The 25,944-nt window shown below is 44.0% G+C and overlaps 1 protein-coding gene across 1 annotated transcript in view; it reads left to right on the forward strand.

Moving 5' to 3' along the window:
- CALR3 (calreticulin 3) overlaps window positions 1-14,581 on the forward strand; it is a 274,016-nt gene extending 259,435 nt beyond the window's left edge. Inside the window, exon 9 of the mRNA XM_044090732.1 lies at window positions 13,868-14,581. Within this exon, the coding sequence (XP_043946667.1) occupies window positions 13,868-14,065 (198 nt within the window). The 3' untranslated portion in view covers window positions 14,066-14,581. The remainder of the gene's footprint in view (window positions 1-13,867) is intronic.
- The last annotated feature ends 11,363 nt before the right edge of the window (window positions 14,582-25,944 follow it).

A 25,944-nucleotide genomic window follows, 5' to 3' on the forward strand; every position in this document is an offset into this window, starting at 1 on the left:
AAAAAGAAATGCTAGCAGTGATAAATGCAATTACAATGTTCAAGGAACTCCTGCATCCAGGGCAATTATTGATAAGAACAGACAACACCACAGTAATGTGGTACATAAACAAACAAGGTGGAACACATTCATACCCCCTGTGCAGGCTAGCCATGTCACTTTGGAACTTGGCTCTGGAATGGCAAATCGAACTTCAAGCACAGTACTTGCCAGGATTGGAAAACACGCTGGCAGACCATCTAAGCAGAAGTATGACAGATCCACACGAATGGAAGTCGCATCCTCAAGTGTTTACAAAGATAATACAAGCGTGGGGAAGACCATACGTAGATCTCTTCGCCTCCCACAGGAATCATCAATTGGAAAAAGTTCTGTTCAAGGACCTTTCATCCAAAGGCCTGGAGAGTGGACGCCCTTTCTTTCAGTTGGGCAACGTGGACAGTTTACGCTTTACCTCCTTTGCCTCTTCTGCCCAAGGTGCTCTTGAAAGCAAGAGCAGACAGACCGAAGATGATACTGATTGCTCCAGACTGGCCAAGACAACACTGGTACCCACTCCTGAGGAGCCTAACACATACTCCTCCCTGGACCCTACCTCTAATGCCTCTTCTACTGACTCAGCACAGCTACAAAACTCTTCACAGTCAGCTGAAAACTCTCAATCTGGCTGCATGGAAAATTCCTTAACACCACCACAGACCCTACTCTCCAAAGAGGTGCAGGATGTCATTTTGGAGGCCAGAAGGCCATCTACTAGAAAGGCTTACTCTGCAAAATGGAAACGTTTTTGCGCTTGGAATGAGAAAAAAGGCCAGGATCCTAGAAAACTGAATTTGCCTCATATTACAGCATCTTGCTGAGCTGTTGAATAGTGGACTTCCATTTTCCTCCATCAAAATTCATGCCTCAGCCATTTCTGCAGAATACAACACTGATCCACCCTTATTCTCTCACCCACTTTTAAGACAGTGCCTCAGAGGAGCCAAGAATATAAGACCTCCAAGGAAACAACCAATACCAACCTGGGATCTTAACTACATGCTAGAAAATTTAACATTGCCTCCCTTTGAACCAGCTGCCTCAATAGATTTGCAATATTTGTCCTGGAAAACAGCCTTCCTTCTGGCCATTACCTCAGCTCGTAGGGTTTCGGAACTACAAGCCCTCATGGCTGTGCAACCCTTTCTCATCTTCCATCAGGACAGGGTTTCCCTACGAACCAACCCTTCATTTATGCCGAAGGTAGTATCCAGGGTAGCTTTAAATCAGGCCATACACTTGCCTACCTTTTACCCCAATCCTCAAAACAAAGGGGAAAGGCTGCTGCATTCCTTAGACATCCGTAGACAGCTACGTTACTATTTGGACAGAACACAGCCCTTTAGGAAATCAGAACAACTTTTTGTGTCCTATGCTGTAGGAGCTCAAGGGAAGCCAATTTCCAAACAGACAATTTCAAAATGGATAGGCCATTGCATATGGTTTTGTTACTCCTTTCATAGCAAACCTGTTCCTACAGGCATCAGATCCCACTCCAGAAGGGCCACAGCTACCTCTACAGCCTTCCTCAGAGGAGTCCCTACCAAAGATATTTTGGAGGCAGCCACTTGGAGTTCTGTGCATACCTTCACAAAACACTACCACCTGCCTTTATATTCCAAGACTAGAGCAGGTTTTGCCACTGCTGTGTTGCAGGGCATTCTGGCTGCTCCCAGTTCCACCTAGTGCCTACCACCCTGTGCGTAGCTTTGGGATTCTACCCATCTGTGATTACTGCAGCTGTATGCACGATGAACAGTTTTGTACCTACCATAAATGTAGATGTTCGAGTGCTAATACAGCTTTCCCTCTCTCCTTCCCCTCTTGGTAAAGGCCTAGTGGCTAACACCTCCTCATACAACCTAATTTGGGTTATCATTCTATGGTGTATTTTCTTGCACCTACTGTTTTTTGATTATATATATATATATATATATATATATATATATATATATATATATATATATATATATATATATATATATATATATATATATATATATATATATATATATATATATATATATATATACATGGGTCTACTACTAAACACCGACACGACGATTCCCCGACACAAAACTCACCGACGCCAAATAACCGACGTCACACAAACCCGACAACGCAAAACACCGAACATCATTACACCGACACACGGAAAGTAAACAACACACTACACTACATAGCATACACACTAGCCCTGACCCTAACCCTAAGGTCCGACACTATCGCACACTTCACCTACCTGCACCCTAATCACCTACCTGCACCCTAACCCTAACTCACTTAACCGTCCTAAACTACAGTCCCTCACTAACACACACTTACCTTACCCGAACCATACCTCCGACACAAACACACACTCACCTTTCCCACAGCCTAACCCGACATCCCACAATCTCGAGCACTTACCTGACCGCTCCTAACTCCGTCACCATCGCACACTTACCGGGTCGCGATCGCACATTCCCTTGTCGGTCTTTCCGCTGTCGGCAAATAACCCTGTCGGTAAACTTACCTGTCGGTCATCTCGCGTCGGTGAATATTCTGTCGGGGAATCGTCGTTTCGGTCATTAGTCGTAGACCCATATATATATATATATATATATATATATATATATATATATATATATATATATAAAATTTATGTATTGCCTTCCTTCTGGGGGCACCTGACATCTGGGGCAAGAAAGACTGAAGAATATGGCGTCGGCTGTGTCTTATATACCCCTGTCGCACTGACGTCAGGAAAGAAAGCGAAGACAACCGACGCCGGGCCTAGACTTTGGAATTCGGCCAACCGAGGACCCGCCTGACGGCAGAGAACCCATCTGTGATTACTGCAGCTGTATTAGCACTCGAACATCTACATTTATGGTAGGTACAAAACTGTACTTTGGGCAACATTGACAGTCTATGCCTTCCCGCCTCTTCCTCTGCTGCCCAAAGTTCTATTAAAAACCAGAGCAGAGAGGCCGAAAATGATTCTCATTGCTCCAGACTGGCCAAGACAACACTGGTATCCGCTCCTGAGGAGCCTGATACATTCCCCACCATGGATCCTACCTCTAGTCCCTCTTCTGTTGTCCCAGCACAACTACAAAACCCTTCACAGCCATCTCAAAACTCTAAATCTAGCTGCATGGAGAATTCCTTGATTTCCCAACAGTTTCTCCTCTCCAAGGAGGTGCAGGATGTCATCTTGGAGGCCAGAAGACCTTCTACTAGAAAGGCTTACTCCACCAAATGGAAACTATTTTGTGCCTGGAATCAAGAAAAGGGACAGAATCATTGTAATAAACATACCTCAAATTTTGCAGTACCTAGCTGAGATGTTAAACAATGGACTTTCCTTCTCCATCAAGATCCACGCTTCAGCCATTTCTGCACAATACAACACAGATCCTCCATTATTCTCTCACCCTCTCTTAAGGCAGTTCCTCAGAGGGGCAAAGAATTTAAAACCCCCAAGGAAACCACCAGTCCCTGCTTGGGACCTTAACTACGTATTGGAAAAGTTGACCCTTCCTCCCTTCGAGCCAGCTTCTTCAACAGAGTTACAGTACTTGTCATGGAAAACGGTCTTTCTTCTGGCTATCACCTCAGCACGTAGGGTTTTGGAGCTATAGGCCCTCATGGATGTGCAACCATTCATCATTTTCCATCAGGACAGAGTTTCCTTGCGAACCAATCCTACCTTTATGCCAAAGGTGGTATCCAGTGTAGCTTTGAATCAGACTATCCACTTACCTACCTTTTATCCTAATCCACAAAACAAAGGGGAAAGACTACTACATTCCTTGGACATTCACAGACAACTTCGTTACTACTTGGACAGAACAAAGCCATTCAGGAAATCTGAGCAACTCTTTGTGTCCTATGCTGTAGGTGCTCAGGGAAAGGCTATTTCCAAACAGACAATTTCAAAATGGATAGCCCATTGCATACGCTTTTGTTACTCATTTCATGGAAAAACTGTGCCTGCATGCATCACATCCCACTCCACCAGAGCCACAGCTACCTCTGCAGCCTTCCTCAGGGGGGTCCCTACCAAGGACATTTTGGAAGCAGCCACCTGGAGTTCAGTGCACACTTTCTCCAAGCACTATTACCTCCCACTATACTCAAAATCTAGAGCGGGCTTTGCCACAGCAGTCCTGCAGGGCATCCTAGCCCCTCCTAGTTCAACTTAGTGCCTACCACCCTTACTTAGCTTTGGGATTCTACCCATCTGTTATGACTGCAGCTGTATGCACGATGAACATAGTACAGTTTTGTACCTACCATAAATGTAGATGTTAGAGTGCTCATACAGCTTCAGTCCAGGTTTCCCTCCCTCCATCCCCTCTTAGGACAGGCCTTATGACAAACACTCTTCATATAACCTTTTTGGGGTATTCTTTTATGGTGTATTTGCTTGCAACTACTGATGTCCTTCAAGGATGCATCTGCAGTCATCACATATGGGTTGTCCTGCCTCAGGCAGCCCTTCGGTCAGCCGGATTCCAAAGTCTGGGTCAGGCGTCGGCTGATGTCGCCCTTTCCCCGACGTCAGAGCGTCTGGGGTATAAAAGCGTCAGCCAACGCCATCTTCCTCAGTCTTTCTTGCCGCGTGGTGCCCGAAGCAGAAGCAGTTCGCAAGTGCCGGTCGGCCAGCTCCTGTAATTCAGCTAACCGAAGACTTCAAAAGCTAAGTACCCCGTTGGGGACTCTTTCTTGCCTCAGCCGATGTCAGATAAAGTTAATAATTGTTTAACTTGTGGAAATAAATACCTCATAAGGATTTCCACTCTTACTGCCTCCCCTGTTTAGGCCCAGACCACGACGTCTCGGCCTGTTTAGCCTGTGCTTCCTTCAACCGACGCACTCTTAGACGTCGGTCGGAGTTCGCAGAGGAGTTTTTGGGGGCTAGTTTTTCTTATAAAATGCCATCGGAGACCCCAACTTCACATTTAACTAAGAAACGGAAAGACAAGGACCGACACACGTGGGCTGCGGTTTCGGCTGAAACCACGGCTAGGCCTACCGCGAGTGTCTCTGTCTCGGCTGATACAGAGTCCTTGGAACTTCCGAGCCCTGAAACAGTACAAACGACAGCCTCGGCCCTGGAGGCTCCCGCCGAGTCTGTTATGGAATTGCCTTCAGAAACTGGTGTTTTGGAAGCTTCCGACACCATACCACTAGACAAAGCTACACCAGCACGTGGTGCAGCCAGGCCTCCTGCATCCATGTCCATTAAGGCCTTCACCAGGGCTAAAGCTGCTAAGCACACTAAAGCCATGCCTCCCAGGGTTATTCCTCAGGGACCCTCTTCTAGTTCCCAGATCCTAACCTTGGCAGAGGACCTTATCTCTTTAATTAGGGGCTCTCAGCCCCATCCGGACAGGGGCTCCCAACCTCCTCTAGACAAAAGGCCCAGGGTAGATCCCCCTGATCCCCTCTCCTCAGAGGAGGCCTCTGATGGCTCAGATCACTCTGACTACCAGGAGGAGGCTTTTTTGGCCTACGAGGATTCGGATGCAGAGGAATCGATCCCCTCAGCCTCCCCTCCTGAAGAGCTTTCCTTTGGGGAGACCCTTCACTCTGAGAGAGCATTTCAAATGGCAGGGCCAGGAATATTCTGATTCCAGAAAAAGACTAAGAACTTTTCTTCATTTACCTCAGCATAGACCTTTGGCTATTCCTCCTGTTTTAAATGTCATTGATGATGTGTACTCTGACTCTAGCATGACCCCTGACACTCTGCCTCCGGCTCCTGTTAAGCCCGACAGGTATTACAGGGTCCCAGACTCGCATAATTTTCTTTACAAGGCCCACTCTGCTGACCCTGAAACTATTTCCCAGGGCCCTAAAGGAGTTACAGCTGTTACTACTAAGAACCCACTCCCCTCTGCAAAGGAGTCCAGGGCTTTAGAGAGATGGGGTAAAAAAGTGTATACTTCTGCCACTCTTTCCATGAGGGCATTAAATTGTCAATTTCATATGATACAGTACCAAGAGTATTTGTTAGAAGACATGCATAAGAAACTGTCTTCTACTGAACCCCTTGATCGCAAATCCCTTCAGGATCTGGTACATAATTCCCAGCAGGTTAGCAACCATTTCTTGCAGTGTGGTTATGATGCATTGGAAGCTACATGTAGGTCAGCAATGACAGGTGTAGTCATACATAGGCATGCTTGGCTGAAGGAACAATCTCTGCCAGACCATGTTAAAGCTAAGCTTTTGGATGCTCCACTGGAAAAGCAAAAGTTATTTGGTTCCACTGCTCAAGAGGTCCTAAAGAAATTTGAGGAAAAGGCAAAATCTGTACAAACAGTTACGGATTTTCTTCAAGTCCAACCACCAAGATTCAGCAGAAATTGGCCTTCCAAGAATTGGTCCTTTCCGGACACCGAAAGATTTCGGAGAGGAAGGAACAGGCGTGCCAGAGGTAGAGGGCAAGCTAGGGGCTCCTACAGAGGCAGTCAATGGCAACCTCCAAACCAGACAGGTAGTGCAGGACCTGCAACTGCTGCACAAGGACAAACTCAATGACTTTGCTTGGACTCCGCCAACCAGGGCTCAATTAGAAGCACCTTTGGGCGGAAAACTTTCTTATTCTCAAAAAATTGGCACAGCATTACAAAAGACAAATGGACACTGCAAATAATAGACAACGGATACAGGTTCCATTTCCACACATTGCCAAAAAGAAAAGGCATGCCCGGTCTACCACCAAATCAAAGGACAGAGGCTTTGAAACAAATCTCAAGCTTGCTACAAATGAAAGCCATAGAAAAAGTTCCTCTTTCAGAACAAGGCCAAGGATTTTACTCCAGACTATTCCTTGTTCCAAGAAAAGAAAATCAATGGAGACCAATTCTCGACTTGTCCGCACTGAATACTTATCTCATTGTGCCAAAATTCAAAATGCTGACTCTACAGCAACTCCTTCCCATGCTGGGCAAGGGGTCTTGGCTGGTGACTCTAGACCTCAAGGAGGCATACCTGCATGTCCCTATCAGACAAAGTTGCAGAAGACACCTCAGATTTCTTGCGGGGTCAGAGCATTATCAATTCTCAGCATTGCCCTTTGGCTTATGTACTGCGCCCAGAGTATTCATGAAATGCCTGGCATCAGTAATAGCACATTGCAGACTTCAGGGGATACCCATATCTGGATGACTGCCTTATACAAGCGGGCAGCCAACAAACTTTGGTAAAGGACTTAAATTATGCCATCAATCTTCTGCAGGCCTTGGGATATACAGTCAACATGCACAAATCAAGACTTGTTCCATCCCAAAGAATAACCTTTTTGGGTGCGGATCTAGATACAACCACCCAAATGGCTTATCTCACAGAAGAAAAACAGACAACTACCGGATTACTTCAAGAATCTGACAAGACAAACCCAGCTGACTGCAAGGAAAATCCTGCAGGCCCTGGGTTACATGGCATCCTGTATTCTTTTGATCCCACAAGCAAGGCTACATATGAGGAAGCTACAGTGGTACCTAAGGAGTTTATGGACTCGGCACAGTCACAGTTTAGAAGCTTTAATCCCACTCATTCCATGCCTTCAAAAGGAATTTCTGTGGTGGGCTCAGGCCAGCCAGTCCAACAGGGGGTTGCCCTTCACAAAGCCAAAAGCCTCCCAAACTATTACAACGGACATTTCAGACCTAGGTTGGGGAGCACACATGGAGGGCAGAGGTATTCAAGGACAGTGGTCACAAAAGGAGCTGCTCATGCACATAAATCAAAAAGAAATGCTAGCAGTGATACATGCAATCGAGGCCTTCAAACTCTTTCTGCATCAAGGCCACCTACTAATAAGGACAGACAACACCACAGTTATGTTGTACATAAGCAAGGAGGTACCCATTCCTACCATCTTTGCAGACTGGCAATGAAGCTATGGGATCTTTCCTTGAAACTCAATAGACAGCTGCAAGCTCAGTTTGTGCCAGGGAAAGACAATACACTGGCGGACAGCTTAAGCAGAAATATCATCGATGCACACGAATGGATGCTGCACCCAGACATCTTCCTACAGATAACACAATCTTGGGGGAGGCCGGACATTTGCATCCCCCCACAATCGTCAAATGAAGAAATTCTGCTCAAGGACGTACCACCCACAAGCGTGGAAAGTGGACGCACTCTTTCAGCTGGAGAAATCTAACAGTGTATGCATTTCCACCTATCCCATTAATGACCAAGGTGTTACTGAAGATCAGGACAGAGCAGCCAAAAGTAATTCTGATAGCTCCGGACTGGCCAAGACAGCACTGGTACCCACTGCTAAGGAGCATGTCACGTACGAAACCATGGCCTCTTCCTCTATGGCCACTTCTACTGACTCAGCACAGATCCAAAGCTCTTCATCCTAACCTGAAAACCTTGCAACTAACAGCCTGGAGAATACCTTGACTCCTCCTCAAGATAAGCTATCCCAGAGAGTGAAGGATATTATTATGGAAGCTCACCGCCCTTCCACAAGAAAGGCATATTCAGCAAAATAGAATAGATTTCTCATTTGGAACACCACAAAGGGCCTAGATGCGACAGTGATGAACATGGCACATATCTTGGAATATTTGGCAGAAATATTCCACAATGGTCTGTCTTACTCTTCTATTAAAATTCATGCTTCAGCAATTTCAGCAGAGTACAATACTGATCCACCTGTCTTCTCTCGTTCTCTCCTAAGACAGTTTCTAAGAGGAATCAAAAACATCAAACCTCCTTGAAAACCACCTCTACCTGCTTGGGACCTTAACTTTGTGTTGGAAAAACTAACACTGCCTCCCTTTGAACCAGCAGCATCTGCAGATCTACAGTACCTTTCATGGAAGACTGCCTTCCTTCTGGCCATAACCTCAGCAAGAAGAGTTTCGGAGTTACAGGCCCTGATGGCAGTACAGCCATTCATTATTTTTCATCAGGACAGAGTTTCATTGAGAACTAATCCTACATTTATGCCAAAGGTTCATAGGTTCATACTAGGCTATCCGCCCAAGGGCATTTATAAGCTTAGCCCATAGTTATGTGGCTTTCGCCACCCCTTTAGTTTGAATAAAACTATGCCTATTATTTTGCTGTGCCTCTGTCAAGCAGTGTCACTGAAGTAATGCCTGGGGTATATCTGCGATCTCCCATCCATTGGTCAAGATTCCTCTTGAACAAGGCCAGCGAGGTGCTCTGCCTCACATGTACCGGGATTTCTTCCACAGCATAGGGAGTCTCTGGGTGATGAATCTGTCCCTCCAGCACGTTCTATTAATAACCGTGTCAAGGTTTAAGTCTCCGCCTTGTGGTTCTGAGGGATCTAGATTTTTTGAGGTGAAGCATATTCATCAAATCTGGGTTTGACATGGCCTTGTATGTCAGGCACAGGTCACCTCTGAGCAAGCGGTATGAGACTGAATAGAGCTGGAGTTCTTTCAGTCGGGCAGCATAAGACATATTTTTGAGACCCTTTATCCTTTTGGTGAGGTACTTTTGGGGCCTTTCCAGCTGCTGCAGGTGTCTGGTCAGATACATTCCGAATGGGGCATTGTACTCAATCATAGGTCTAATGAGTGATGAGTACAGGGGGACGATGACCTCCCTTGATCTAGATGTGAATCCCTTCATGATCAGGTGGGCACTGTAGAAGGTTTTCCTAACTACTTTAGCAACATGAGTGTCAAACGAAAGGCTACTGTCAACCTGGGTCCCCAGATCCCTGATACTTCTTCTGTGCTCAGTGGATTGCCACCTATATGGTAGCTAGGGGTAACCTTGTTTTTCCCGAAGGGTATGACTATGCATTTCTTGGTGTTTAACTTTAGGCCATGGCTCTGGCACCAGTTATCCGTTTCTGTGAGGCCCTTCTGAAGGATATCTGTGTCAGATGTGTTTTTGACTATGGCCAGTTTGCAGTCATCTGCAAACTTTGTCAGCCATAACCCTCCTGTGTTTGCTTGTACTTCAGAAAAGTAGATGCCGAACAAGAGTGGACCCAGGACTGAGCCCTTTGGGACACCACTTGTGACAGGCTTTGAGTCTGGCATGGCTCCAGCAACTCTGACCCTGTGGGTTCTGTCACTTAGCCAGTTTGCAACCCATCTTGTGATGTATGGGTTTACATTCAAGCTGATGAGTTTTTCAATGATACCTGAGTGGGGTATTGTGTCAAAGGCCTTTGCCAGGTCGAGGTAGGCTGTATGGACTGCCTTTCCCTCATCAATGGCCTTGGTGACTGTCTCGAAAAAGTCAACCAAGTTTAAAAGGCATGATCTGCCTTTGACAAAGCCAAACTGGGTTGGATCCAAAGTCTGCAAGTTCCCTATGTCTTTATTTATGAGTTGGTATCCAGGGTTTCATTAAACCAAGCCATTCACTTGCCTACCTTCTTCCCAAATCCACAAAACAAAGGGGAGAAACTTCTGCACACCCTGGACATTCACAGACAGTTGTGCTGCTACTTGGACAGAACTAAAGGTTTCAGAAAAGCTGACCAGCTGTTGGTAGCATATGCTCCTGGTACTCAAGGAAAAGCACTTTCCAAACAGACAATTTCAAAATGGATAGGAAATTGCATTCGCTTTTGTTACTCCCTTCCTGGAAAGACTGTACAAACTAACATTAGACCTCATTCCACGAGAGCCACAGCCACCTCCACAGCCTTCTTAAGAGGGGTGGCTACCAAGGACATTTTAGAAGCTGCCACATGGAGCTCCGTGCATACATTTGCCAAGCATTACAATTTACCTTTATATTCCAGATCCAGAGCAGGCTTTGCTACGGCTGTCCTGCAGGGTATCTTAGCTACACCATCCTTTTCTTAGTTCACCCCCAGATTGGCTATGGTATTCTACCCATATGTGATGACTGCAGATGCATCCTTGAAGGACATAGTACAGTTTTGTACCTACCATAAATGTAGATGTCAGATAGGTATGCATCTGCAGTCAGGTTTACCCTCCCTCCTTCCCCTCTGTGGTATTCTTGGGTACTTACTCCTCTAATAGCTAGCTGGGGGAATTTATTATGGGGCATTTGTTTTTATATATATATATATATATATATATATATATATATATATATATATATATATATATATATATTATTGTGCATGTTTGGATTTATGTTGCATTTCTCCAAATTTAGCCTTCCTTAGAAGGCATCTGGGGCAAGAAAAACTGAGGAAGAGGGCGTTGGCTGACGCTTTTATACCCCAGACGCTCTGACGTCGGGGAAAGGGCGACATCAGCCAACACCGGACCCAGACTTTGGAATCCGGCCGACCGAAGGGCTGCCTGAGGCAGGACAACCCATATGTGATGACTGCAGATGCATACCTATCGGACATCTACATTTATGGTAGGTACAAAACTGTACTTTTTTGATTTGTCAACATTGCATCTTTGCATAACATTATGTTTGCCTTCCTTCTGGGGGCACCTGACATTTGGGGCAAGAAAAACTGAAGAAAATGGCGTCGGCTGCCTCTCTTATACCCCTGCCGCACTGACGTCAGGGAAGAAGCAACGACAACCGATGCCGGACCTAGACTTTGGAGTTCGGCCGACAGAGGACCCGCCTGACTGCAGGATAACCCATCTGTTATGACTGCAGCTGTATGAGCACTCTAACATCTACATTTATGGTAGGTACAAAACTGTACTTTGTGCACACTTACCATAAATGTAGATGTTAGAGTGTATTCACTGTTGCAGTCCAGGTTACCCTCCCGCCATCCCCCTGTCATTCTACAGTTTCTTTCCTTCTCTATCTTCTACAACCTATGTGGTGTATTTGCTTATAGATGAGGGTAAACTTTATATTGATGCATGTATATATATAAATATTTATAATATTGCTACCTTTTTGGTTCTTGCACCTGGCATCGGGGGCAAGAAAAACTAAAGAAAATGGTGTCGGCTGCATGTTTTATATCCCTGGCGTCATGGAAGAGAAGACAGCAACCGACCAGGACCCAAGACTTTGGAATTCAGGCCAACTGAGGGCAACCTGCCAGCAGATTACCCAAATGTAATGACCGCAACAGTGAATACACTCTAACATCTACATTTATGTTAAGTGTACACAACTGTACTATGTACTGCACATGCGTATGGTTACGCAGTACATCAGAGCTGCATGTGGAAGCAGTGGAGAAAGGAAGATCTCCATTGCTTTTTAAAAGGTGTCTCGCTATGTTAAGAGTTTAACATAGTGAGAGAGCTTAAAAAAGCAACGGAGATCTTCCTTTCTCTGTTGCTTTTTTTTAAATCATTGTAGGTTTCTAGAGAAGGCTTATATTGGAGTCCATACAATTACCTGTGTATTGTTTCAAATGTATGAATAATTTCCTGATTGGTAGTGAGTAGTTTTTGTGAAATCATAGGAGGTTTTTGCTAAATGTTTGAGTCTAGCAAGTAACTTTGAAGGTTGCTGAGCCCCACTCCTTGTGATTGGCAATGAATTTCATTTCCAGGAAGGAAAGGTTTTGCGAGTGTTTGTGTCTTTCGGCTTTTCCCGGTTGGGGGTCGCCACAGCGGAACTCCGGTCCGCTAATGAATGGCATTAGATTTTTATGTACTGGCTTGCCGGGCCTAACGCACAACCTTCAACGAAGGAACGCCCATTCACGCATGTCGCCACACAGAAGATGCTCTAACTGAGAATTGAACGGGCAATGTCTAACAACGATACTGCAGCACCACCACCGCAGTAAAGGTTTTGCGAGTGTAATAAGTATAAATATTTTTGTAGGCTGAGGAGCTGGTTTTCCAAATCTAATGTGAAGTTTTCCTGGTGAGATTTTTAAGCTTCCTGGATTTTATATAGTATTATTAGCTTCTTTTTCTTTAGACAGTTGTTATAGTAAGAAGCTTTCTGGATCTTGTGGGAGACTTTTATATTGCAGTACATTTTCAACTTTTGGATTTTTCTAACTGTGTCTTGGCTGGCTTCCTAAGAAGGCTTTTTCTCTTCTGGCAGTGACCATGTCCTTCTTTTTTCCATAGTTTATGCTGTGACCAGAGTGTATTTCTTGGTGATTGTACAGTTTGGATGTTCAAAAAAGTAATCTTGAGCAGTCTTGTAAGCATTTTCATTTGGTGAACCTATTCAGTGTTTATTTTATATAATAAAATTAATCATTCAACCCCTGAATATCTTTTCCTCTTTAAAGATGTGCTGGTTCCCCTACCTTTAAACATAAAAATGTTACAGCTACAGTTTGCAAGTGATGAGCCATATATTGTGGAAAAAGTGCTACTAATATCAAACTTTTTCATGGAGAAATCCTCGTGGGGAAGAGGATAGTCCTCCCAAGTACTTTCTAACTTTCAGGAGATATGTTTCACAAGCACATTGTTTCATAAAACCTAGTATTAAAATATTAGAAAAACATTGAATTAAAACATCAGAATAAAAAAGTCTTATAATTGACTTTAAGCATGTCAAGTGTTCTGACAAAACAGAATGAAAATTTGTGCACTTGAATGTAGCTGATCTTTGCTTTTCCGGTTAAAGATCAGTGTTTGACATTTATCGTTGTGTTTCTGTACCTTGCCAAAAATACATTTTTGTAAGATGTAATCCTTGTGTAGGTAAGGTAAGGAACAGAAGTAGCCCAGAATTAAGTGGGTGAAGAAGAGCAACCCTGAAACTCATGTTATTACAAAAGTTAAAAGATGGTTTAGGAAATGTTTGAATAGTCTGTCCTTGTTAAAAAATTTTCTGCATGCCTTGGGACTTTTTGCTTTTTGCGTAACTGCTTGTGTACATTACTTGTAGGAGTTGTTTTTGAAATGTCTCTCTTTGTTTAATCCTTACTCTTACATTGTAGGAAGCCGAGAAAAAAATGAAAGACAAACAGGATGAAGAGGAGAGGAAACAGCACGAAGAAGAAGAGAAGAAGAGGAAAGAAGAAGAAAAGGAAGAGAAGGAAGAGGAGGAAGAAGATGAGGAGGAAGAGGAGGAGAAAGATGAAAAGGAAGAGGAAAACGAAGATGATGATACAACCCCAACAAAAGATGAGTTGTAAAGCTGTGACTTAGTTGAAGAATAACCTTCAATATTTGGGGAAATTCAACATCGTTTATCATTCCTAATGTTGAACTTGTTTCAAGCAACACCTCTTTTAAGGTGTAGCATGAAGTGAGAGATTGGCTGATTGAAACTGAAGTTTGATTGCTTTGAACTCTTCAAAATTCTGTTTGTGTGGCACTTTGTGAGCCCGAAAAAAATGACTGTATAGGCTCACAGCTTGTTTCACAAATGTAAAAACTATGCTGTGGTCTGAGGGATAAGCACGGTTCAGTGTACATACTGGTGAAGACTCTCTGGGATGATGATGTTGCCCTGAGAATGTGCTGGTCCATGTTATTGAAGACCATAATGTACTGCATGTTTGATCGTGCAGTTTCACGTACAAGACTTTCAGTTCTGTATTTGTAGTATGTACTACAGCCCTTTCTGTCACAGGCTTTGTTTAAAAAAAAAAGGTGTAAATGAGTGTAAAATTACTGAAACCAAAGTTTATTAAAATAATTTACATGTTTTAATGTGTTGAATGTTCTGCTGGTCTAAATCTCAAATTCTTTTATACCTTGTGGATTTTTGCCCGTTTTAACACTGCTGTAATGCAGTGAATAGTTATCTATTAAAACTCCACAGTGAAACTGAAAAGAATAAGTGCATTATATCTTCTGTAGTGCTAACTCTGCAATGTTTTTAGCTAAACCCAATTATGATGCAGTTTCATTTTTTTTATTCTGTTTTGTCTCAGTAATATGATGTGGCATTTCTTGTTTTCTGAGTTTACTTGAAATGGAGGGTGTTGTGCATCATTGGATTCTTAGCCTCGTGAGAGAATACAGTCCTTTCTTTTTTTCTCTGATTCTGATTTGTTTCAGGTGTAAGCTGTTAACACTTTAGCTGAATTACACTGTATTCTAGCCAAAGTAGCAGATTAACAAGCTTGCGTTATACTTATTTTACTTAGTTTAAGCTATGCCTCTTTCATCGGCCCTCATTGAATTAGTGCAGTGTGACGTCTCCTTACTCTTGATGTGCTCAGTCTTCTGAGACTGTTATAGAGGGATGAAACCTTGATTTTGATCTAGTAGATGACCTGAGATTGACTAGAGATTTGGGCACTGAAGGAGCTTGATGGACAAAGATGACAGTGAGCAGCTAATGACTTAGCAAATGTAAAAAAGAACTACCATTTTTCAAGCCATTTTTTTTAAAGAAAAAACATGTTTAGAACTTTTAAACCGGGGACCTGTATTCATCTGTGTAAAGAAAATGGAGGAAATCATTACCTTTTCTACATATACTGTGATCAATGCACCTTTACACTCTCCTACCCTGGCAGCCCAAGATCACAGCATTACATTAACTTGCTGCTGTCTATCCTTTCTTACTTTTGTTACAATATAAAGCCTTTATCTTACAACTAAGAAAAGTACTTTTTTGCTTTAATATCTTTATTGTATACAGTTGTTTGTCTTTCGGCTTTTCCCGATTAGGGGTTGCCACAGCAGAACTCTGGTCCGCTAATAATTGGCAGTAGGTTTTTACGGTGCCGAATTGCCAGCTCGACGCCCAACCTTCAACAAAGGCACGCCCATTCACTCGTGTCTTTCGGAACGCCACTTGACCACGGTGAGGACGTGCAGACTCCACACAGAAGGCGCTCCCCGCACTCCAGCCGAGAATCGAACGGGAGAACCTCTTGCTGTGAGGCAATAATGCTATCGCTGCACCACCGCTGCTTAGTGGTCACTGATAAAACTCTGCTTACCTCACATTTGAAATACACCTGACTGTACACTATGCAAAACTGCTTTGCTGTATGCTGTGAAATTTGCATAATGAAATATTTCTACAGTATTAAGTATGAAATTTGTTCTACCATGGTTCCTTAAGTGACCTTCTAAACACTGAAGACAAAATGGGGATATATGCTTTACAGTTCATTAACCAGTTAACAGTCAACAAAGTTCTAGTGTTTCTCAAACACTACTTTTTGAAATGTATAATCCAATACATGCACAGGAACCAGAACAGCAGTTGCTTCTGACAAAAATGAAATAAAAGGCACCAGGTAGCTCAACGAAAACGACCAACACTATAATAAATTATAAAACAACTTTATTCCACATGGAAAGTAAGCGCTTTCACCCGAAGGCTTTTTCCGACTGTGATCCAATTCATAAAATACTGACTTTAAATAACAATATATAACAGCTGATAGGTTCATGTCACACATACGTCATAAAAATATGAAATTTAAAACAAATAATTCATAATAAACCTTATTTACTGTGTTTATCCTAAAGTACATCATATATACAAGATAAACTTATTAGACCAAATGCAACACTGATAATAAATATGATTTAGGTTTAAATATTCTTCTTTTACGTAAAATGGGCTTTAACTGAATTTTATCATTCAGCCCTGGGGATTTATCTGCTCTACAGCGGATAATCCACCTTAATTCACATTCCTGGGTGTAGTTGTCAATATCACCCCCTCTCATGTTGGAATTAATGGTTTGTATAACACAAAACTTAAAGGAATGTGACATTCCTAAGAGTTTACAATGTTTAGCTAGAGCACTGTGTTCAGATCCGGTACGCATATGATAAACATGCTCCCTCATGCGTTCTCTAAGATGCCTATTGGTTTTACTAATATAGAATGCTGTTCATGATGTACATCTAGCTAAATAAACCATGTTACTACCTAGACAGTTGGTCTTAGTATGAAACAAAAATTCACGTTTAGTTACAGGATGTTGAAATATCATAATGTTAAGTTGTCAATCTCGCCTTCATTCTTGCTTGATGGGTTCGGAGCCGATCCCTCGGCTCCGACTCGGCACTTGCTAAGCTCGAGAGTCACTTTTACCAGCTCGAGGCAGCCCCATATCCCATGATGCAAGGCGGTAAGTACCCAGATCTCGTTTGCGCCGCTTATGAGGTCCTCCTTTTACCAGCTCCTGGTAAGTGATTCACTTTATTAATATTAAAGCCCCTTTTTGTTAAAAAACTCTTTATTATTAGTTATAAGTTAATTATTTAGATTTCCTGACAGAAAATCCCTGTCTCCTTTAATATTTTTTAGTCAAACTTTACCCATCCCATCCCCTCCCCGTTAGGGTGTGTGTGTGTGTTTATTTTTAGGAATACCTTTTGGTATTTTCTTTAATTTAAGTTTTTTGACTGGTGTGTGTGTGTGTTTTAAGCACCATGTCAAAGGAGAGGGTCTCAGGTTTTAAGAAGTGTGACTCGTGCTGTCAGAAGATGTCTCTGACAGACTGTCACACTTCTTGCCTGTATTGCCTGGGGCCTCTTCACCTGCAGGACTCCTGTGCTATTTGTCATTCCTTCAGCCAGAGAGTCCTGCAGGAAAGACGCAACAAACTGATTCTTAGGGGCCTTCTTAAGCCGGAGGGCTCTCCGGCTAAGTCGGCTCCGTCTAAATCAGTTAAATCTTCCAAGGCCCAGGCTTCTGTGTCTAAGCCTGCGGCCTCGGCTCCGACTCGTTCCGAGTCGAGATCGGCTCCGGCTGGAGCCGATTCTGGCTTAACAAAGCCTTCGGCACCGATGGCTATCGGTGCCGAATCTGCATCGACCACTTCGGTGTCGGCTCCGATCGGTTCCGACACCCATGTGGCACAGGCATCGGTGTCGGCTCCGACACTGTTACTTTGGTGGCTGTATCGGCTCCGGCTGGAGCCGATACATCGAGGCTTCCTGTCGGCTCCGAGAAGTCGGCTCCGACAGGATCTATAGTATCTGTTCCGATGGCTCATTCCAGGAAGAGGTCGAGGTCTCCTTCCTTGGAGCCGATACTTTCGGCTCCGGCTTCACCTCTTCTTTCGGAACGGAGCCATCGGAGCCGATCTTCAAGGTCATCCAGACTGTCAGATCATGACCTAGAGAGAGTGGTCAGTAGATTACTTAAGTCACAGGTACTGGCCCAAATGTTACATAGTCCGTCTCAACAGACGACTGTTGGTCCACACCCGTTACAGTTCCTCCTTCAACTCTACCCCAGAGCTTGGAGTTGGAGTCTTCGAATGGTTACTGCTACGGCTGGAGGACGGATACCCCTTCTGTTCCTTCAGCCTCTACTCTTATCTCCTCTTGAGACCTTCCTTAGAGGGATTCGTGGTCGGGCTTCCATGGTCTCCTCCGAGGGGTGAGTGGCATCGGACCCTTGTCCGAACCCGCTCTTCCCCTTGGAGCCTCGGCCTTGGTGAGCTCTGCTCCGACATCTGCTTCGAGACTTCCCTTCGGTGGTCCCTGAAGTTCCTAGCTCTTGAGCGGGTTCTCTCGGACCTGCCTGGGAGGGAGCATTCGAGGTGATGAAGAGTGTACTGGCCACTGGTATCAGTCAGCAGTCTGTTCACGTAGCTCCTCCCTCTATAGTACCTGTTGACATCTCTGCCACTTCTCTTGCTACAGGACCCAGAGATCCTCCGCCTCAGGTTTCCCCATTGGGAATTTCCCCTCTTCCGAGGATTCTCCTGATGTTTCGGGAGATCCTCCTAGGAAGAGGACTTGTAAGAGGAAGCATGTAGACTCCCCAGTCTGTCACTTCGGATACTGACTTTGATGAGTCAGAGGGATCCCCTAGATCCCCCTCTGAGGATGTCTCCTTCTCAGACATCCTAGAACTCCTGAAACAGAGGGGAAACTGGCCCACCAACAATCCCTCTGAGGATGAGTCAGTATACCTAGAGGCGTTTGGATCTCGGCCCTCCACCTCCTGGGTGTCTCCGCCTTCGACCCCCTTATGCAGGTTATTGCCCGAAAGGCGTGGGCAGCTCCTGACTCTGTAGAGCCAGTCCCTAGGAGGCCTTCAAAATTTATCACTGCCCCGTGTGACAAGCAATTCCTCACTAAGGGTGTCCCCGCTGATGCCATGGTGGTGGCTGCGGCCACCAAAAAGGAACTTGCAGATCCTTCCGTGCCCGTCCATCCTCCTAATAAGGACTCTAGGACCATGGATAGGTACGGTAAGCGGATGTTTTCCTCAGCGACCTTTGCTATGCGTTCGCTGAATTACCTATGTCACTTCACCAGACTCCAGAGGGATATCCTTAAGGAGCTGGGTGAGGTAGTTCAGGATCCTACAGCTGCAGGGGCTCAAGAAAAAATTGCTTTGCAGCTAGGAACCCTCAATTCCATTGCAAACTCCTCCATGCGGCTAATATCTTATGCTGCGGATGGAGCGAGTAGAGCCGCAGGTACAGGTGTGGCTCTTAGACGCCAAGCCTGGATGCGGCTATGTGATTTTGCGGATCCCTTTAAGGCGTCCTTCACAAATTCTCCCTTTGATGGGTCAGCTTTGTTTGGCCCTCAGGTGAAGGAAACCTTGACCAGGTGCGAACAGGACGGCAAGACTCTTTCTGCTGTTGGAGTCCGTTTTTCCACCCCTTCTAGACCTTATCCCAAAGGACAGAAAGGTGGGAAAATGTGGTTCCGTAAATCCCAAGGAGTCACGCCAGATTCACGTGGTCAGTTTACCCCTAGAGGCAGAGGGGGTAACAACAACAGACGCCGCTCTAGAGGCAGAGGGGTCCGAAAACCAGGGAAACAGGGAGCCTCTCTCTGACAAGCCCTTTCAGCATCCCTGAGGTGTTGCCCGGCTGTCCCTCCTTGGAGGCAGTCGGGGGAAGATTATCACTGTACCCAGAAGCCTGGCATTCCCTCACTCAAGACAGATGGGTACAGTCGATCATATCCAAGGGTTACATAATTCCTTTCGAGGAAAGTCCCTTCCCCTCAAGTTCCCTTCCAGATGTACCACCGGTCTAAGGGAAATTGCAGAGTTAGAAGTCTCAAAACTACTGCAAAAAGAGCCATTCAGCCAGTTACAATAGACCATTCAGAGCCGGAATCTACTCAAGGTTCTTTTGGTCCCCAAAAGACGGAGACTGGAGACCAATATTGGATCTCAGCAGACTCAACAAGTCTGTCAGGAAGACAAGATTCGAATGGTCACTCTTCAATCAATTCTGCCCTTCTTACAGAAGGACAACTGGATGTGCTCAATAGATCTTCAGGATGCGTACTATCACATCAAAATTCACAGACGCTCCAGGAGATTTCTCCGCTTCGGCTGGGGTCCAGTCATTTCCAGTTCAGAGCCCTGCCCTTTGGTCTCACTACAGCCCCAGAGTGTTCACCAAATGCATGGCAGTGGTCACGGCTCACCTGAGACGCCAAGGATTCCAGGTGTTTCCGTATCTCGACGACTGGCTCCTGTCAGCCACCACCAGGCATCAGCTTATACAAGCCAGGGATTACACAATAAACCTTTGTTCTCATTTGGGCATCTCAATCAACTTCAAAAGTCATCCTTATCGCCCTGCCAGTCTATTACCTTCATAGGCAAACTTAAACACTGTTCGGATGTCAGCTACCCTTACAGATCAAAGAGTTTCAGACATTCAGAGTCATGTCAGGATCATTCTGGCCAGCAAGAAAGTACAGGCCAGAATGGTTCTAAAGGTATTAGGTCTCATGGCTGCGGCCATTACTCTTCTTCCCCTGGCTCGGTTCTACATGCGCCTTCTTCAGTGGATGCTGTTCACACAATGGTCATACCAGCAACTTCCAATGCGTCACCAGATTCTGGTGACACAGACATGCAAAGAGCATCTTGCTTGGTGGATCACATCGCCTCAGGTTCACCAAGGCAGATACTTTGTACCCCCATCCCCGATAGCCACTGTCACCACGGATGCCTCCCTGATCGGGTGGGGGGGTCATTATCAGGGCAGGATGGTTCATGGGACGTGGCAGCCGTTCGAGTACCATCTGCACATAAATGTCCTGGAGATGAGCAGTGCTTTTAACGTTGCAAGCCCTCAACGACTTTCTTCCCGTAGGGACAATTGCAGTCCACACAGACAACATGTCTGTAGTTTGGTATATCAACAAACAGGGCGGAACCAAGTCCTACCCCTTGTGTCGAGAAGCGCTCAGACTATGGCAATGGGCGATCTCCTCTCATCGGTTTCTGGTAGCAACGCATATCCCTGGGAAAACCAACATTGTAGCGGACAGATTGAGCAGAGCTATTCTCATGCCTCACGAGTGGTCTCTCAAGCAATCTATAGCGGAAGAGATTTTTCTGGAATGGGGTCGCCCATGTTGCGATCTTTTGCTACTCCCCAAAACAGCAAATGTCCAGACTTCTTCAGCCTCTTCCCTCTATCAGGCCATCCCCCCAGAGACGCTCTGACCCAGGATTGGCCCCAGGGACTTCTTTATGCCTTCCTCCATTTCCTCTGATCCCTCAGGTGATCCAGAAAGCTACCGCTTTGAGAGCCAAATTGATTCTCATTGCCCCTTACTGGCCTCGACAAGTTTGGTTCCCGTTCCTCCATCACCTTTTGGTGCAGCCGTGGCATCTGGACCCAGTGCCAGATCTTCTGATTCACCAATCGGGTCAGCTGCACCGGTCAATCCCTTCTCTCAACCTCACAGCATGGTTGCTCCACTTCCTTCCTTAGCCAGGCTTCCTTTGATCTCTAACCCAGTTAGAGACATCATAGTAGCTTCGCTAAAATCCTCTACCAGGAGGATTTATACAAGCAAATGGAAACGTTTCTCTTATTGGGCTAAGGCCCAGAATATCGATCCTTTTACTGCCCTGTTCAGGCAGTCCTGGACTTCTTAGCGGAGATTTTTCATGCAGGCTCCTCTTCTTCCACAGTCAGAGTTCAATTGGCTGCTATTTCCAATTTTCATGTCGGGATAGCAGATCATAATATTATGTCCCATAGGCTCTGCAGGGCCTTCTTGAAAGGAATTTTCCTGCTAAAGCCTCCAATCAGGAATCCTCCTCCTCAGTGGGATCTAAATTTAGTGCTGACATCCTTGATTCTTCCCCTTCGAGCCAGCTGTTTCTTGTTCCCTGAAATATCTTTCTTGGAAAACTTTATTCCTAGTGGCTATTACATCTGCCAGGAGGGTGTCTGAACTTCATGCTCTTCGGTTCGACCCCCCTATTTGGTTTTTCATAAAGACAGAGTATCTTTGAGAACTAATCCAACCTTTTTACCTAAGGTCGCTTCAAAGAACAATTTGAATCAATCCATTGATCTCCTGTATTTTTCCCTAACTATTCAGATAGAGCTGAACAAAAGCTACATTATCTTGATGTCCACCGTCAACTTAGATATTATTTGGACAGAACAAAAAATTTAGAAAATCTGATCAACTTTTGTTTCCTATGCGGATAATAAAAGGCCTTCCTGTTTCTAAAGTGACCTTGTCCAGATGGCTTTCTTCGTCATCTCTGAAATTTATACTCAGAGGAAAACAGCTGTGCTCAAAACCTAAAGCACATTCAACTAGGAGCTTAGCTACTTCTACAGATTTTCAAGCTAGACTTCCTTTGGACACTATTTGTGCAGCGGCCACTTGGGCCACTCCTCACACTTTTGTTTCCCATTACAAATTGGACTTGGCCTCCAGGGACAGAGCCAGTTTTGGCTCTACAGTCCTCAAGAGTTTGTTCCATTGAGCCACCCAGGATAGAGGTGCTAGGACGGTCCCATGAAGCAAGAATGAAGGCGAGATTGATAACTTAACATCAAGAAGTTATGTACCTATCATAACGTACTATGTTAGTTGTCTTCTCGCCTTCTTTCTTGCGACCCTCCCTCCTTCCCCCTGGCCTGGACAGACCTTGTTATAAGAAACTGTTATGCTGAAGACCATTCAGACCTGGTCCTTCTTCCATCTGTAAATTTTCTTTCTTCCTTTGGGAAGTATTTTATGCTTGGTGCTATTGCCCTTTGTCAGCAAACGAGATCTGGGTACTTACCGCCTTGCATCATGGGATATGGGGCTGCCTCGAGCTGGTAAAAGTGACTCTCGAGCTTAGCAAGTGCTGAGTCGGAGCCGAGGGATCGGCTCCGAACCCATCAAGCAAGAAAGAAGGCGAGAGAAGACAACTAACATGGAACGTTATGGTAGGTACATAACTTCTTATTAGTGTATATATTGACACTTATTACAAGGTACAGTATTATAGTCAAAAGAGTTGAGTGTAACTTTATTCACTTTCATAGAAGAATGACATAGAATACGCATCAAATTTGGCTTATTTTTAAAGGTGAATTTAGGTCTTGCGCCCACAACTTCACTAATGTCACTGTCAAGTAAGAGGGTATCCCAATGTTTCACCCTCTTTGATGTATTCTGCATCTTTTGTGAAGTACATGGGTATCCTAACTTCACAAACCTCAGGAGTTTGAGTAAGGTTACCACAATCTGAGAAATATGGTCGTGCCTTTGTATCTCTTAGCTTATTAACTTCCATAATGGCCTGATCAAAGACTTCTTCATTATAACATCTCTCAGCAAATCTAACCTTAAGGCCAGATAACTCTTGTAAATATCCTTCATAAGATGGATTGAGTCTAGATGCCCTCATAATCTGCCCTTTTACCACATAGTTAAAAACATATTTAGGATGCATACTATGTCTATGTAAAAGAGTATTCCTGTGGCATGCTTTCCTATGGACAGATGTATTCAAGAGGCCATTCTCAAGCCTAATTATATTAACATCTAAAAAAGATATTTCTGACAAAGAGAAACATAAGGTAAATCTCAGGAACCCTGTCAAATTATTCATAACATTAACAAAATCTAAGAGACTAGTTTCATCACCCTTCCAAATCAGGAAGAGGTCGTCTACAAATCTTCTATAGAAGCCCACATAACTTTGAAAGGCCTCCAATGGAAATGAGAGTTCCTCCTCCCAATCTGCCATTACAAGGTTGGCGTAGCTATTGGCACAAGGTGTGCCCATAGCCATGTCATCCTTCTGTAAATAAATATTCTCATCAAAAATGAACACATTATTATACAATACTGTCTCTAAGAACAAAGCCAAGAGATCTATTTTCGGTCTACTAAAATCTGATTTTATATTCAAATATTGTTGTACTCTAAGTACACCTAACTCGTTTGATATGACAGTAAACAAACTGGTAACATCTAGGGTGACTAAAAAATAGTGATCATGATCATCTATGGTCGATCATCTATGGTCTTAGTATAACTAAAGATCCAACAGGAATTGCTTACTATCTTTCAAAATGGTGTGGTTTGCATCTACCACAGGTCGAAGATGATGTTCTAAAAATATAGAGAAGGGTTCAGTGAGCCAACCTTGCCCAGCTACTATCTGTCTCATAGGCGGTTTAACCAAGGATTTGTGAATTTAAATATTTAAACAAATCCCAAGTAATATCACTACTCTTAACTAAATCGTCCAACATATCATAAACTTGGAACACTTTACTAATAACTTCATTCATATCAATTTTACTATATGAGTTTACATCATCTAAACACTTTCATACTATCAAAGTAATCTGGTTGGTCCAACACAATAGGACCTCCCTTATCCGACGGTCTAATGACTATCGACTGGTCATTTTTTAAATCAGAGAGCGCTCTTCTCTGTAAAAAAAAAACTTAAATTATTTTTTCGACCTTAGGTCTTCTGGTTAGGTTTTTTTATTATTATAATAATTATATACATCATTCTCAACCAATTTTAAGAAAGTGTCTAGTAAGGGATGTAGCAAAGGTGTATATAAACTGTTAGGACGAAATAAAACCGCTTGATTACCACTGGAATTACTCCTATCAGAGCCAAATTCCAACTTTTAACTGAACATTCCATACAAACATTTTAACAACTAATATCGATTCAGTTAATTCACCACTACTTGTGGGTATAAAACTCAATCCTTTGTTCAAAAGTTGTTCTTCATATATATTTAATGTTCTCTGTGATAAATTAACAACTAACGACCCACTGTTTTCTCCCACATCTTCTTTAGGGTGGGACCAGTGTGATCTCCCCCCCCCCCCCGACACCTTCCTTTTGTGCCGACCCCTGCTAACAGACCTCGGTCTCCCTGTGTATTGGGGGGGTAGCTATCAGGAAAGGGATCTGAACATTGTTACTATCATTGCTCACAGCATTAGTTTTATTACTAGTAACTTTCTTTCGTACTACAGGTTCCTGGTTAAAACTATCTGACCTAACACTATTACTAAAAGAATTAGAATCATTGTTCATTACAGTGTTTGCAACAACAGGTACTGCAGATTCTGTTATAGTGACTGACACTACATCATCATTACCATTAATAACATTAACATTGCTATTGTCATTCTTATTAGTACTAGCAATGTTAGAATCCAAAAGCACATTATTATCATTGGTCTTATTTAAAACATTAAAGCCAATATTGGAATTCAGTTCAACATTTCTGGCCCTAAAGTTATTGGTATTTTGTCTCGGCCAAGTAAAGACATGGCCGAGTTGGAAATCCTTAACGTCTCTTAACATTTTATCTGAAGTAGTTACTTCATTTGATCTGCAACCTGTGGGATTCGGATCCGACCTCTGATCCGACCGGCAGCTTTCCAAGCTTCAAGATCCGAGCTCCTAGCTCCTCCCCCCTACCCATAATCCCATGCTACCAACCACATTACCTCAGATCGTTTTTTGCCACGGCTAAAGACAGTTGCTTCTCAGTGAAGAGCTCCTGGCCTGGTGAGATTGTTCCTTTTCTAAAAGCTAGTTTCTACTTTTAAATTTGTGTGTGTGTTGTTTTTAGCGTTAATACTATACCCATGTTAAAAAAAAAAAAAAAAAAAAAAAAACTTTGCCTCCTTAGTTTAATTTTTGTCTCTCCCCTCCCCTCGTTAGTGTTTGTGTGTGTGTGTGAGAGAATTATGGCTGAGTCTAAGGCTATATTTTCTAAGTGTACTGAGTGTGGCCATAAGCTCTCCCCAGCTGATGGCCACACTCAGTGTGTTTTGTGTCTGGGGGCAGCACATTTGTCGTAGGCCTGCCAGA

This window comes from Protopterus annectens, chromosome 13.part0 (assembly GCF_019279795.1).
Source record: "Protopterus annectens isolate FY-2018-M chromosome 13.part0, PAN1.0, whole genome shotgun sequence".
In the NCBI taxonomy this organism is placed as follows: Eukaryota; Metazoa; Chordata; order Ceratodontiformes; family Protopteridae; genus Protopterus; species Protopterus annectens.